This window comes from Mobula birostris, chromosome 18 (assembly GCF_030028105.1).
Source record: "Mobula birostris isolate sMobBir1 chromosome 18, sMobBir1.hap1, whole genome shotgun sequence".
Taxonomy (NCBI): domain Eukaryota; kingdom Metazoa; phylum Chordata; class Chondrichthyes; order Myliobatiformes; family Myliobatidae; genus Mobula; species Mobula birostris.
In genome coordinates this window covers 35,402,260-35,415,821 of record NC_092387.1, presented here as the reverse complement: position 1 = coordinate 35,415,821, position 13,562 = coordinate 35,402,260, and the positions used below count along the sequence as shown (strand labels likewise).

At 49.0% G+C, this 13,562-nt stretch overlaps 1 protein-coding gene across 6 annotated transcripts in view; it reads right to left on the bottom strand.

Moving 5' to 3' along the window:
* The window catches only part of LOC140212042 (LIM domain-binding protein 3-like), a 178,416-nt gene that overhangs the window by 90,817 nt on the left and 74,037 nt on the right, over positions 1 to 13,562 (bottom strand). For 3 of the 6 annotated variants that reach the window (XM_072282480.1, XM_072282481.1, XM_072282484.1), the window contains exons 4-5: positions 7,450 to 7,525; positions 1,264 to 1,679 (exon numbers count right to left, since the gene is read on the bottom strand). In XM_072282480.1, the coding sequence (XP_072138581.1) occupies positions 1,264 to 1,679; positions 7,450 to 7,525 (492 nt within the window). The remainder of the gene's footprint in view (positions 1 to 1,263; positions 1,680 to 7,449; positions 7,526 to 13,562) is intronic. The other 3 variants (XM_072282482.1, XM_072282483.1, XM_072282485.1) reach the window with 1 other exon arrangement.

Here is a 13,562-nt window from a genome sequence, read left to right as displayed (position 1 = left end):
TCACTGGAGCACTGCAGGAGCAGCTCTGCCAATTGTACCTACCATGCCATCTAAACTCTGCCAATGCATTTATGCCAAGGGAGCTCCCAAACCTTTTCGCATCACCACCGATTCTAGACTTTCACTATTGGGAAAGCGCTCTGTTCTGTCCTTTCTGGGTCCAATCTAGATGACCTCGCTTCGACAAGTCTGACACACATTTCCACAACTTTGTTTCTTTAACATCTTGGGCACTACGTAGAAAGGCAGACAGTGTCATCTACAAACCTGGATATGTGTCATCCTACCCCAGTTACACAGCAAGTGCTCCCACTTCATCACGAAGTGAGGCATCTGCATCAAGCATTGGAGTGTAAGCTCCACTCGTTGAACACAGAGCCACAATCCCACTGACTGCCACCTGTAAAATGCCAACTCCATGAGAAGCCAAGGCAAGCAGTTAGTTCTAATAAGGTGATTAAAAACTGTTCAGAGGTCACAAGGTTTATTCAACTCCACAAATACCAAACACACTGCAATGCCAGCTTTATTCCGGGAACCTAACTCTCGCATCAGATGTAAATCTGTAACTGTAAACTCTGCAGGCCCACCACTGAACTGTGTCTGAACCCACTGGAACAGGAGGCGACTTGCTCCATTGCCCAATCTACAACTTTGGAGCCCATGCAGCAATCCGAATTCCAGTGGGTGGCCCACACTCCTGGAAAACTGGACACTGGGCCATGGAAGTGATCTGCCATAGAGCTACGGAACTAAGAGAGTAGATCAGCCAGCATCGAAATAAGTGGTGGAAAAACCCATGGGCCAAGTGTTCTCCTCATTTGTCAGAATTTACAAGAAGGAACTGGACAGATACATGGAAAAGTAATTTGCAATTTGACAGGGGAAGGTCAGGGATGGGATTGCTCTCCTGGAGCTAGCATTGATAGATTGAATGTACTTCTGTTCTATGACTCTCTGATTTCAACACTTCCTGTCCTTGAGCTCCTGCAAAACGAGGAGCATGTGTTGGACACTCCCAAGTTTCTGCAAAATCCCAAAGGTTGCACAGGACAGAGGAACCTGTAGTGCGAAGCCAAAACGCACAGGGAGCAGGTTGAAAGGCTTGGGTGAGGTGATCCTGCTTGGCGGTCAGTCACCAGCAGGGAGTTACAGGCTGATCACCAGGTTGTTCAGCGAGAGGTTCCCTACAGAACGTCAAAGTAAATTGGTCCGCTCAGCTATACAGTGAGGTTCCCATGGGGATGCTGTTGTAGTACGTACCCTTGCAGTATTCCTCCTGTAGAGGCCCTGCCCTTTTTGCCATCTTCCTGGCCTGCAGCCCTCCTCATTTTCTCAAGGGTCTCCTTAGAGTACAGGCTGTTGTATTGCCTTTGTGGGCTGACTTTCGGCATTGTGCCATTTACATCTGATGCCTGTGAGTGGTGAGCCCCTCTTTGAGGTGAGAGGCCAGTAGCTGGTGAGGACATCGTGGTGGTCCCAGCAGGTGTCTGCCTGAAGGCTGCGGTCAGCGGTGAACTGCAGGACAAGCTGCTGTCCCTGGTGCTGGACCAGTGCCAGGACATCCCGTTAGCTGTGCGTGGGCTGCTAGCAGTCTGAGCTGTCAGACCAAGCCAGTGCTTGGGGGTTGACGTCTGCTTGCTGCTCAGGCGACCGGGGCTGGTTTCCAGGTCTGACTCCTGCAACAACACACAGCCAAGCACGGGACAGGGAGGCAAAAGACAACAATCACAGACTGCAGGCAACCACAAATCTGTTGGCATAAATTAGCGAGCTTTCACCGAGGACTCAGGAGCACCCGGAACACAAGAAGGAAACAGCACTAAGCAATTTCCTCAGAGAATATGGAGATATCACAAAATGCAAAGGGACTTCAATGCACAATGCTGACATGACCAGAAGACTTCTTTCCCCAAGATGCTGTATTACTGACCATATTGGTAAATATTTCCTATGAGTGTGCATCTACCCAGCCCTGCCTCCCTTATCTGCTCAACAATCTTGACCCAATCTTGTCCCCGCTCCATTACCTTACTCCACCCGCACTAACCTGCACCCCAACCATTCCACAACCAACCTGGCTTTGTCTTTGCTGACTCAGCCGAAGCCAAATTCCAATGCAACACTGAATTTTTGTAAATGTCTCTGCTTCTCCAAACTGCCCACTTGTTTCCTCTTGGTAGACTTCATTGCCATTTCCCCTGAAGGAAAGAAAATCACCCTGGGTCTCACACCTCACCGCCACTCATCTGTTTCACAATTCCCAAATTTACATTCTTCTGTTGACAGCATAATAGAGCACTGGGCTTCAAGCACGATGACTACATCAGTTCAGCCAAAAAAAACCCCAGAGGTTCCAGAGATACACTCCCAAATTTAGTACAAACTGTTGTAAAGTTGAGTTCCACGATGGACAGATTGATCTCAGAATCAGCCCCCAAAGATCAGAACCACTCTTCCAATTCTTCTTTGTATTCCTTCTAATGAAGATCTCATTAATATTCTCTAATCAGCAAGCAACTTCCTCAACCCCCAGTACACCTCTTTAGAGTGGATTAACAAAATGTGCACATCCCAACACTCTTTTTCTTCGATCGTTCTCAGTGGCAACTAATGCTTTTTTCAATACCTCTCCAGCAGAATCCCTTGAAATCCTGCTCTTAACTCAAGCTCACCCCCCTGCAACGTGCTCTTCACATTCCTGCTTCTTCTATGTACAGTCAAGGGGACACCATGCTGAATCCCTCTTCCATTTCTCCGTCCATCCCATGATTATTCCATCATTAACATCTCAGTACTTCTCTGATTCCAGTTCTGGTCCATTACATGGGATATAAGCATCATATATAACAGTGGTACTGAGGCACCATCTTGAACCAATGTCGTCTGCATGGTGAACCTATTCCAAAAGTGATGTGGAGAGAAGATCCAGGATTTTAACCCAAGAACTTCCATGAATGATGAAAGGTTGGAATACCGGGTTATCACCACCAAAATGCACAATTTAGATGCTAAGGGAGACCAGATGATTTTTGAAACATCTCATACAGAGAAGACAATCCTCAATGTCTACACTAGTTAAAGCTCACCTCAGCACTTGGCGCAATGGACAGTGAAGCAACAAGAGACATTGAGTGCCAGTGACAACCTTGTTCTTTTTTCCCGTGATTTCCACAGCCATCTGATGGTGTAAGTAAAGAAGCTTCAGAAACTGGGGTGAATGGAATGTAACTGAGATCACAACTCCTTCCCCAGCTCCCCCTGGGAGGTGCTGACATTTGGAAAGGGCTAAAAGGTGGCCAGCATGACCAGTCACTCATGTTGCTGCCTTGGTAGGTTCAGTACTGGTGACTGAAGTTACTCACAAGTCTGTTGGTGTTGTGACCAGCAGCCTGGGCTGGCTACAGGCCCAAACTGACACCAGCACATCTGCAGTCTGTCACTGAAGTCAAGCCGCATGAAGTAAGTGAAAGAGGAACAAGCTCTGCCGTGTCTGCACCAGGAACCTCCAGCAGCTTCAGTTATGCATCTTCCTTGTACCTTCACAGAATGAAGTAAGACAGCTGAGGATCTGAATGCTGGCTCAGACACTCACAGTGACAGGAGATGAGAGTGTCTGATGGAGATAGGTCCAGTGCCTTTTGTCTCTGCCGCACATGCCAAGGGTGCAGTACCAGCCCGACACTGAATGGAATATTAGGGGATGAGCCCAGGGTTAAGATGTGCGCTGTTTCTGAAAGGATTTCCTTCCAGATGCCTGGCTCAGACCAAGGATGCCAAAAGGCAGATTTAGGAAACGCTGATGGGAAGTGAGTGATGTGGATTCTGTTGGTGGTGTGCCAGCAACACAGTCTGGGTGGGCCCACTAACCCACTGCCTGACGGAGTGGATGAGGTGCACTCAGCAGGTCAAAGCACTCACAGACTTACCTTTATCTATCCAGCCCCATAAGGAGAATTATCTTCCTTACCCCTACCTCTGTACTCAGTAGTTCTCCTCATTCAGTCCCTGCAACTCACTGTATCAGCACTGAGCAATGGAGGTTGTGTGTGTGTGTGTGTGTGTGTGTGTGTGTGTGTGTGTGTGTGTGTGTGTGTGTGTGTGTGTGTGCGTGTGTGTGTGTGCATGTAACTCCACTCACACATGCAAACTTTTGCACACATTTACGTGTGCGCCAGTGTATGTATGTGTGCCTGTGTCACACAAATAAGCTGTGTGTAATGATCTTGTTAAAATGAAAGGATTAAGGGCTTAGCCCAATCATCTGGTCAAAATTGACTTTCACCAGTTGCACTTACTGGCCGCACCAGCAGCCTTTACATCAGAGCCACTCAGGCAAAAGAAGGACAGCAAATGGGATTAGTTACACATGAATAGGTAAGTTCTGCATTTGCTCAGTTCCCTGGGAACATCTACACATCAGAGACGACAGACTAGCACCTGCCACTGGGGAAGGACTGTGGTGCTGGAGAAGATATCCATTCCCGACTTGCTGTAACAGCACAGCATCAGCCTCGGCTTTTCTACACTACCACGCAAGTCATGTTTGCTTAAAAAACTTGGGGGGGGGGGGGTGCAGGATGATTTGCTGATCGTGGAGATGATACGATGAAAGTGTACAGGGTCCTGCCTCTTTTAATGTACAGGGTTGAACAAGTTTGACCTAGTCTTGCTCCACAGCAGAACCGAGCACCTTGGTTGGGGGCAACAGAGGAGAGCAGCAAGGCACAGCAAGGAAAAGTTCTACTGCAACAGATAAACATAGAAAACATCTGCATTGTTACTTCAACAAGAAGGTACATCCAGAAGGGAGAGAAATGAAAAGCAAACTGGTTGCCGGCCTGACAGCTCTCTCTCTTCCTTCATGGGACAGGGTCGGCGGAGCTCTTGATGAGCTTTTTAAGCAGCAGCTTGGAAAGAGCCAGGTGTGTTGAGGGGGCTGCCAGCAGTCACCCCGAGGTGGTGCTGTGGGCTTATCTGAAACCACAGTGCAGGCTCACCGTAGTCTCACATCACCACTGAGGCTTCTGAAGATGGTGCTGTCTCCTAGTTTGCATCTCTCCCAGGATCATCATCCTAGCTAGGAGAGGGATAACAGCAGGAAGATAGAGAGCGAGAGCGAGAGAAGAACAATGAGTCTGAGAGAGGACAGCAATGGATGGGCGAAGCAGAAAGAGGAAAGATAGGAGAAGTGGAAGTGTTAGTACAGCACAAGGGGGTAGGTGAAGAAGGGTGAAGCAGAAAAGAACAAGGAAGATGGGGAGTGAGGGGGAGGCAGGGAGAGCCAAGAGACTTAAAAAAATAAATTGAACAGAATCAGTCAGGAGCAAATCTCATTCACTGTAAGATAATGGCCTGATCTGGAAACATGTTTTAATCTGCACACAGCTAGATCAATATTCTGGCGACAATGAGGTAGGTGCTTTATACAGAAGTGAGTGAAGAACAAGCAATTCACTGCACAGTAGGCCCTGGCGGCCCTCAGGAGAAGTCTCTGGTCTGATTTGGATTTGACCGTCTATACCAACACAGTGACACTAACCCTACTTTGAGACATTTAGCAGAAGATGTTTCCACAATGGATCACACTGTTTCTTCGGAAAACCTTGCTAACATCTGCATCTTTTGTAAAAGCACTACATTTTACCACAGGCTTGGGCAATACTTGTCAAAAAAATCTCAAGCCTTTAAGTTATAACTATTTCGACTTTAATTACCCTGATATTTCTCATACTAATTACTCCCTACACAGTCAGTGAATGCAGTCACCAATTGACCAATTATGAAGGTTCTATGCCCTAGGAGAAGTGAGCCAGGGATAGTCAAATGGACATCAGGTATCATATCTTAACCTTAACACCCAGCGTGACTGGGCAAAGTTAGGACTGAGAAGTTGGAATACCCAATTTAGAAAATTGTTTAACTTTTAACCAAACCCCAATCATTAGATGCAGAGAGGGGTTTTCAGCTCTGCCCCATTCAGTGCATAGTGGATTTTACATTATGAAGGTCCTGTGCTCATTGGCATGCAACACTAAGTTGAGAAGTCACTTTTCCATTTCTTAATGGGTTTAAAATAGGACAGTGTCATCATAAATATGCTTCCAGATGTCCAATATAATTCGTGATCATCAGCTGTGAGGCTTCCAGAACAGAACTGTTGGCTTTCCCCTTGTAACACGGTCCCTTTCATTGCTTTGGTGATCGACCGCAAAATGTTACAGCTGCCAGTACTCAGCCATACAGGTGCAACCTTGGCAGCTTGCTGTTATAGGGAGGTACATAAGATGCATGCAGCACTCTTCCAGCCACTGGGAACTGTTGCTTCACTGAAATGCGAATGGAAATAGAGTACTCCCAAGGACTGGTGGAGAGCACCATCTGCAGGAAGCATGTGCTACTGACAGAAGGCTGCCCTGGTGCTCTCTGCAAGGAATGCTAAGTAAATGAAGCCAATGTAAGCCTGACTTCTCCAAAGTGTACACAATGCCACTGGGTTTTTGCAGCTGCTCCCGTCAGACTAAATCTTCTCGCCTTAAAAAGAGAGCCAAAGTAACGCCCTGCAGTGAGCAGCAAATTTTGAGGAGTGGCAGAGATCAGCAGCAGTGTCCTAGAATGGTTTTGAGGCAGGGAGGCGAAGAGGGTGTATGACCTCCAAGCAACAGCAAAGTGCTGCACAGTTGAGGCATGTGTGAGGATGAACTCAAATAACAGCGCAATGAGGAACTTCTTGAAGACCAACTCATGTAACTGTTGTTTCTTTGAGAAGTCAAACTATGCGCTTGAGTCCCAATAAACCCTGAGAGGGCAAGGCTTTGGGCAATGAGTCTTGAATGCTACCTCCCACCAGGTCATAGTGGCAGTAAGTGTCATCCCTCACATCTTCATCACACACGTAAACATTCATCTCTGACAGAAGTATTCAGGGTAGACCAATGCCCAATGGGCTTAAAGTGCAGGAAGATGGCTAAAGTTGCAAGGAAATCTCAGTCTTAAATGTAGAGCAAGCAGAAAGGCACCAGACCAACAGCTAAAGTGTTGCCCCTTTATGTAGCACAGTTTCAGGGCCACAAAGATGTAAAAGTTGGATGCATTGTGAGTGACATGTAATTCCGGTTTTTCAGACCAGTGAAGATGAAAATCCTTCTGGAGACACAGAAAAGATGAGATTGGCCTGAACTTGCCAGTTATGGGGTTCGCGGATTAGTAGTACAGCAGGGTGGCCGAGGTGAATAACTGCATTTCTTGGGGTTAGGGCCTGGATGGAAGTCCAAGTCCAAGAAAGTCAGTATTAGCTGCTGAAAGTGGAAGATTTCCTCCCAGTCCCATCCCTACAGTGACAGTAAACACATACGGCCCAACCTGTAATTAGCTGAGCTAGTGGAGTGGATCAGGAGTTTTACTGACTGCAGAAGTTACGCTAGCTGGACTTGGTGGGACCAGTCCTACCTTCTGATGAGGAATCACTGGCATTGGAGAATCCATTCTCAGCGCAGCAGTGGGAACTGGGCCTGGGCGCTTTGATCTGAAAGAACAAAATCACTCTCCATTAGAACGTTGTATAAAACCATGCAGAAGCCCTTCTGTTCTAGTTGAAAGTAGCTTCCAATTCTCTCTGTCAATGGCCAGGCTCAAAGCATTGCTCCAAATCCTCCCTTGAAGCAGCCGGGAACATGAGCACCCACCGTAGTTGACAAGGTGAGATCCACTGCTCGTGACCTGACTCACAGTAGAACAGGAATCAGAAGCTGTGGGTTCATCATATCATGCTCGAAAGTAGGGAACAACATGAGCCTTAGGTCGCTATTCCCACATGCCGAGAACAACTTCAGGTTTGCTTCTTCTCTTCTCCCTGTTCATCCTATCCCCCATCCCCCCCAACCAAGTGTATAACCCCCATTCCACACTCCAGAATATGGCCACATCCCCCTCCACCACCCAACCACCTGTACCTAATAAAGCGGCCACTGCATGTGTGTTTGTTGTCTTCTGTTGCTGTAGCCCACCCACTTCAAGGTTCAATGTGTTGTTTGTTCAGAGATGCTCTTCTGCACACCACTGTTGTAACACATGGTTATTTGGGTTACTGGTGCCTCCCCGTAGCTTAAACCAGTCTGGCCATTCCTCTCTGACCTCTCCCATTAACAAGGTGTTCTCACCCACTGAACTGCTGCTCACTGGATTTTTGTTTTGTTTTTTGCACCATTCTTTGTAAACTCTAGAGGCTGTTGTGCATGAAAATCCCAGGAGATCAGCAGTTTCTGAGGTACTCAGACCACCCCATCTGGCACCAACAATCATTCCATGATCAAAGTCACTTAAATCACATTTCTTCCCCATTCTGATGCTTAACCTGAACAACCACTGGTTCTCTTGACCATATCTGTATGCTTTTATGCATTGAGTTGCTGCCACATGATTGGTTGATTTGATATTTGAATTTCATTTTTAAAATCTTTTTTATTAATTATTATTGATCAACAAAAATACATTAATCAAGTCAACATGTCAATATGTACAATGAGTAATTAAATTACCAAATAACTAATTAACAAAGCTAAACAATATATCAATAATAATAAGAAAAAATAAAGTGTTAAGAATTTTTTTAAGGAAAAAAAGAACCCCTACTAACTAAAACAAAAGAAAACCCCTGCTAACAAAAAAACCCCGAAAAAAACCCATTGGGAGCACAACGCCGCCGGAGCTATACGCCACACAAGCTTCCATAAAAGAAAAACATCAATCTGTCAACTCAAATCCATTTAAACAAGAATAAGAAGGAAACCATCTTAATTAACTCAAATCAGATGATAGTAGCAGGCAAATGAACCCCAACCTTTTCTCAAAGTCAAATCGAGGATCAAAAGTTCGACTTCTGATTTTCTCCAAACTAGACATAACATCACATGAGAGAACCATTGGGAGCAGAGGCATCTTTCCATTTCAATAAAATAGCCCTTCTGACCAATCATGTAACAAATGCAATTACATGTTGGTCTGATATAGAAATACCATGAATATATTGAGGGATTATACCAAACAAAACTGTCAATTTATTAGGTTGTAAATTAATTTTTAAAGCTTTAGAAATCATAGAAAAAAATAGATTTCCAAAAATGTTTCAATACAGAACACGACCAGAACATATGTGTCAATGTAGCTGTCTTGGTTTTATATCTATCACACTGACTATCAACATTAGGAAACATTTTAGCCAGTCTCTCCTTTGTCCTTTGATTGGTTGATTTGATATTTGAATTAATGAACAGGTGTACCAAATAAAGTGGCCACTGAGTGTATACTGAGATCTGTAGCTTGCATCCCCACTGAGAAAGATTTCGGCCCCTTCACTATCATCCTGGCTTCAACACATTTCCACTGTCATGTACCAGCTGCCCTTCTGTCAGCCCTCCCCAAACCCAACCCATCTAAAGCTGGCTTCTGCTGCCGTTTAGAAGCTCCCCCAGTGTTCAATCCCCTATTCACAAGCAGGTCATGCCCCACCTCTCAGCCCCCCCATCACCCCTTCATAAAGTGCATTTCAATTCAATTATCTTGCACCCTCCAACCTGTCCCCATTGAAAATCCTGTGGTCAAAGGGGAGAGCCTCACAAAACACAGGACAAACAACAGAAAAGGGAATGGGAGGTGGGGATTGGTGGAGAGGAAGGTCGATCAGTCTATTACCCTGTTCAATGAGTGACTGGCCCCACACTGTAACCGTAGCCTGGTGACTGACTTTGATGATCTCATTCCATTTCCCGTTTAGCCCACTTGATCAGCCCATGAGTCTGCGATGACAGCACAAGAGCAGACATCAAAAGCCACAGGGATGTGGATGGGACACCTTGGCTCCACTGCAGATCAGATACAACAAATCCATTCTTAATCCTGTGGTTAAGCTGTCCCACCAGCTGCTTTGACCAGTCCTGAGAAGTCACACCCACAGTAGGATGGCCACTCAGGGAACAGAGTTTGGTCAAGGCAAGGGGTTTGTTTCTGACCAAGAATCTCAAAGTCTGAGACTGGGATCACAGAATTAACTCTTCACCTCTCTAGAACGGTACATTTTGACTCCAGATGAGATTCCCATTTGTTAGTATTGTTTGACATCGAACTGCATATAGCCATGGCTTATAGAATGGAAAAGAGTGGACACTCTCCCAGAGAAGAAACCAGCATTGCAGGAGAGTCAGTGAATACATCTGTTGCTAATACCATTCAGGTCTCCTCCCAAGTCTGGAGTTCACATTCCTTACAATAAAGTGTGCTTCTAGCTGGCAAAAGTACCAATATTTGCGCTGATTCAGAGGAGCATCGCTCTGCAAATCAGTTGACTCAATTGAACTCCGTGCCAGAATGCAGTCCAAGCTACCCAGCATCAAATGGAGGGTCAGTCTAGAGGCCAACAGTGAGTTTATTTAATAAGAAGCAGTGACATAAGCAGACTCCAATGTGAAATAAATAACTACAATAATCAGAGTTCATCATCTTCCTCGGAATGTTAGAACAACAATCACGGCTCTGCTGTGTTTCAATTACAATAGCTTCAGGAGTGCTGGCTGCTCTGCTGCAGGGTGCTGTACCCCAGAAGTGGAGTTGCTGCGATAGCGGCCCTAGTGGGTGAAAAGCCTCATGGCTGAACATCAGCTGCACCTTCAGGAACACAGTTGTGGCCAGAGAGAGTCAACCTCTGGGGCTGTACCGACAGGTAAAGGTGACGATCTGAGATATGGGGGCGGAGAGGAAGGGGAGAAATAGTCAAGATCCTCAGGAAATCTGAAGGTGAGGGGGGGGTGTAAGCTAGTGGCTGGATGGTGGGGCATTGGGAAAAGTTTGGGTGGGTGGGGTCTGGACTGCTGGAATGGTTGGGGGGGTGAGAGAAATGATCAGTGTTGAGGGTGAGGGTGCAGTGACAGCTGAGAGGAGAGCACAGAGCAAGCCCCCAGACCAACACAGGGGCACGGCCCCATGGTGAGGCCCCCAGACCAGCACAGGGGCACGGCCCCATGGTGAGGCAGACCAGCACAGGGGCACGGCCCCATGGTGAGGCCCCCAGACCAACACAGGGGCACGGCCCCATGGAGAGGCCCCCAGACCAACACAGGGGCACAGCCCCATGGTGAGGCCCCCAGACCAACACAGGGGCACGGCCCCATGGTGAGGCAGACCAGCAAAGGTGCACGACCACATGGTGAGGCAGACCAGCACAGGGGCACGGCCCCATGGTGAGGCCCCCAGACCAACACAGGGGCACGGCCCCATGGTGAGCCTCCAGACCAGCACAGGGGCACAGCCCCATGGTGAGCCTCCAGACCAGCACAGGGGCACAGTCTCATGGTGAGGCCCCCAGACCAGCACATGGGCTCGGCCTCATGGTGAGGTCTCCACACCAGCACAGGGGCACGGCCCTATGGAGAGGCCCCAGACCAGCATAGGGGCATGGCCCCATGCTGAGGCCCCCAGACCAGCACAGGGGCACGACCCCATAGTGAGGCCCCCAGACCAGCACATGGGCATAGCCCCATGGTGAGGCCCCCAGACCAGCATATAGGCTCGGCCCCATGGTGAGGCCCCCAGACCAGCACAAGGGCACGGCCCCATGGTGAGGCCCCCGGACCAGCACATGGGCTCGGCCCCATGGTGAGGCCCCCAGACCAGCACAGGGGCACGGTCTCATGGTGAGGCCCCCAGGCCAGCATAGGGGCACGGCCCCATGCTGAGGCCCCCAGACCAGCACAGGGGCACGGCCCCATGGTGAGGCCCCCGGACCAGCACATGGGCTCGGCCCCATGGTGAGGCCCCCAGACCAGCACAGGGGCACGGTCTCATGGTGAGGCCCCCAGGCCAGCATAGGGGCACGGCCCCATGCTGAGGCCCCCAGACCAGCACAGGGGCACGGCCCCATGGTGAGGCCCCCAGACCAGCACAGGGGGAGGTCCCATGGTGAGGCCCCCGGACCAGCACATGGGCTCGGCCCCATGGTGAGGCCCCCAGACCAGCACATGGGCACGGTCTCATGGTGAGGCCCCCAGACCAGCACATGGGCATAGCCCCATGGTGAGGCCCCCAGACCAGCACATAGGCTCGGCCCCATGGTGAGGCCCCCAGACCAGCACAGGACCAAGGCCCCATGGTGAGGCCCCCAGACCAGCACAGGGGCACGGCCTCATGGTGAGGCCCCCAGACCAGCACAGGGGCACGGTCTCATGGTGAGGCCCCCAGACCAGCACAGGGGGAGGTCCCATGGTGAGGCCCCCGGACCAGCACATGGGCTCGGCCCCATGGTGAGGCCCCCAGACCAGCACAGGGGCACGGTCTCATGGTGAGGCCCCCAGACCAGCACAGGGGGAGGCCCCATGGTGAGGCCCCCGGACCAGCACATGGGCTCGGCCCCATGGTGAGGCCCCCAGACCAGCACAGGGGCACGGCCCCTTGGTGAGGTCCCAGGCCCGTGCATTCCTGGGCAGATCCATTTGCCCCAGGAATGATCCAACAGCAAACCATGTGCGACTGGTGGGATTTGAACTAAAGAACACAAAACCTCTGACGAAGGTGTTCCATCATCTAACTTGCTGGTCACTTCCCTGTGCGTTCAGATTCCACATTTCAGTGGGATTCTGTCACACGATCCTAATGGATGGCTGGGTGCTGGGGTTTGGGGTTGCAAACGTGGATACAGGGGGCCCATTACATTTCCCGGGTGAAGAGATCCAGAAATGGTCGTCTCATTTTCCACTATGTGGGGCTGGAATAAGCAGCAGTACCTGGCAGAATATGGAGACACTAGAGACTGCAGATACTGAAATCGGGAGCAACACTCAAAACACTGGAGGAACTTGAGCGACTGAATTCAGATGAAGGGCCTTGACTGAAATACTGACTGTCCATTTTCCTCCATAGATGCTGCCTGAGCTGCTGAGTTCCTCCGGCACTTTGCTACACGTGATGGAAGTCAGCCACCAAAGAAATGGTCCATCACTTTGTTGTTCATTTCTCTGCTCCTCTCACTGCCCTTCACAGCCAGCCATGCTACTGCCTGGAAACCTGGGTCCACATTGTAACTGCACGTCGTGTTTATACAGGACAGGAATCACTGTAACCCAGGCAGAGTAAGGATGGTGGGCTTCCTTACATAATCACCTCGGCTATTTATATCTAAATCAATGATTGCCCAAGGCAACCCAATTATCAGATTTCCACTTTTGCTGATGATGCAAAACTAGCTGGGATAGTGAGCAGGGTGCAGAACGTGAAGAGGCTTCATATGAATTCAGACAGTCCGTCCCAGTGAGGCAACACCTCACCTATGAGTCTGTCAGTGTCATCTACTGTATCCGGTGCTCCCGGTGTGGCCTCCTCTACATCAGTGAGACCCGATGCAGATCGGAGCACTGCTTCCTTGAGGACTGTTGCTCTGCATAATGCAAAAGACAGGATTTTCCAGTGGCTACCCATTTCAATTTCCCATTCCAATTCTGACATTTTTTTAGTCCATGGCCTCCTCGACTACCAAGATGAGGCCAGACACAAGTTGGAAGAGCAACATCTCATATTTC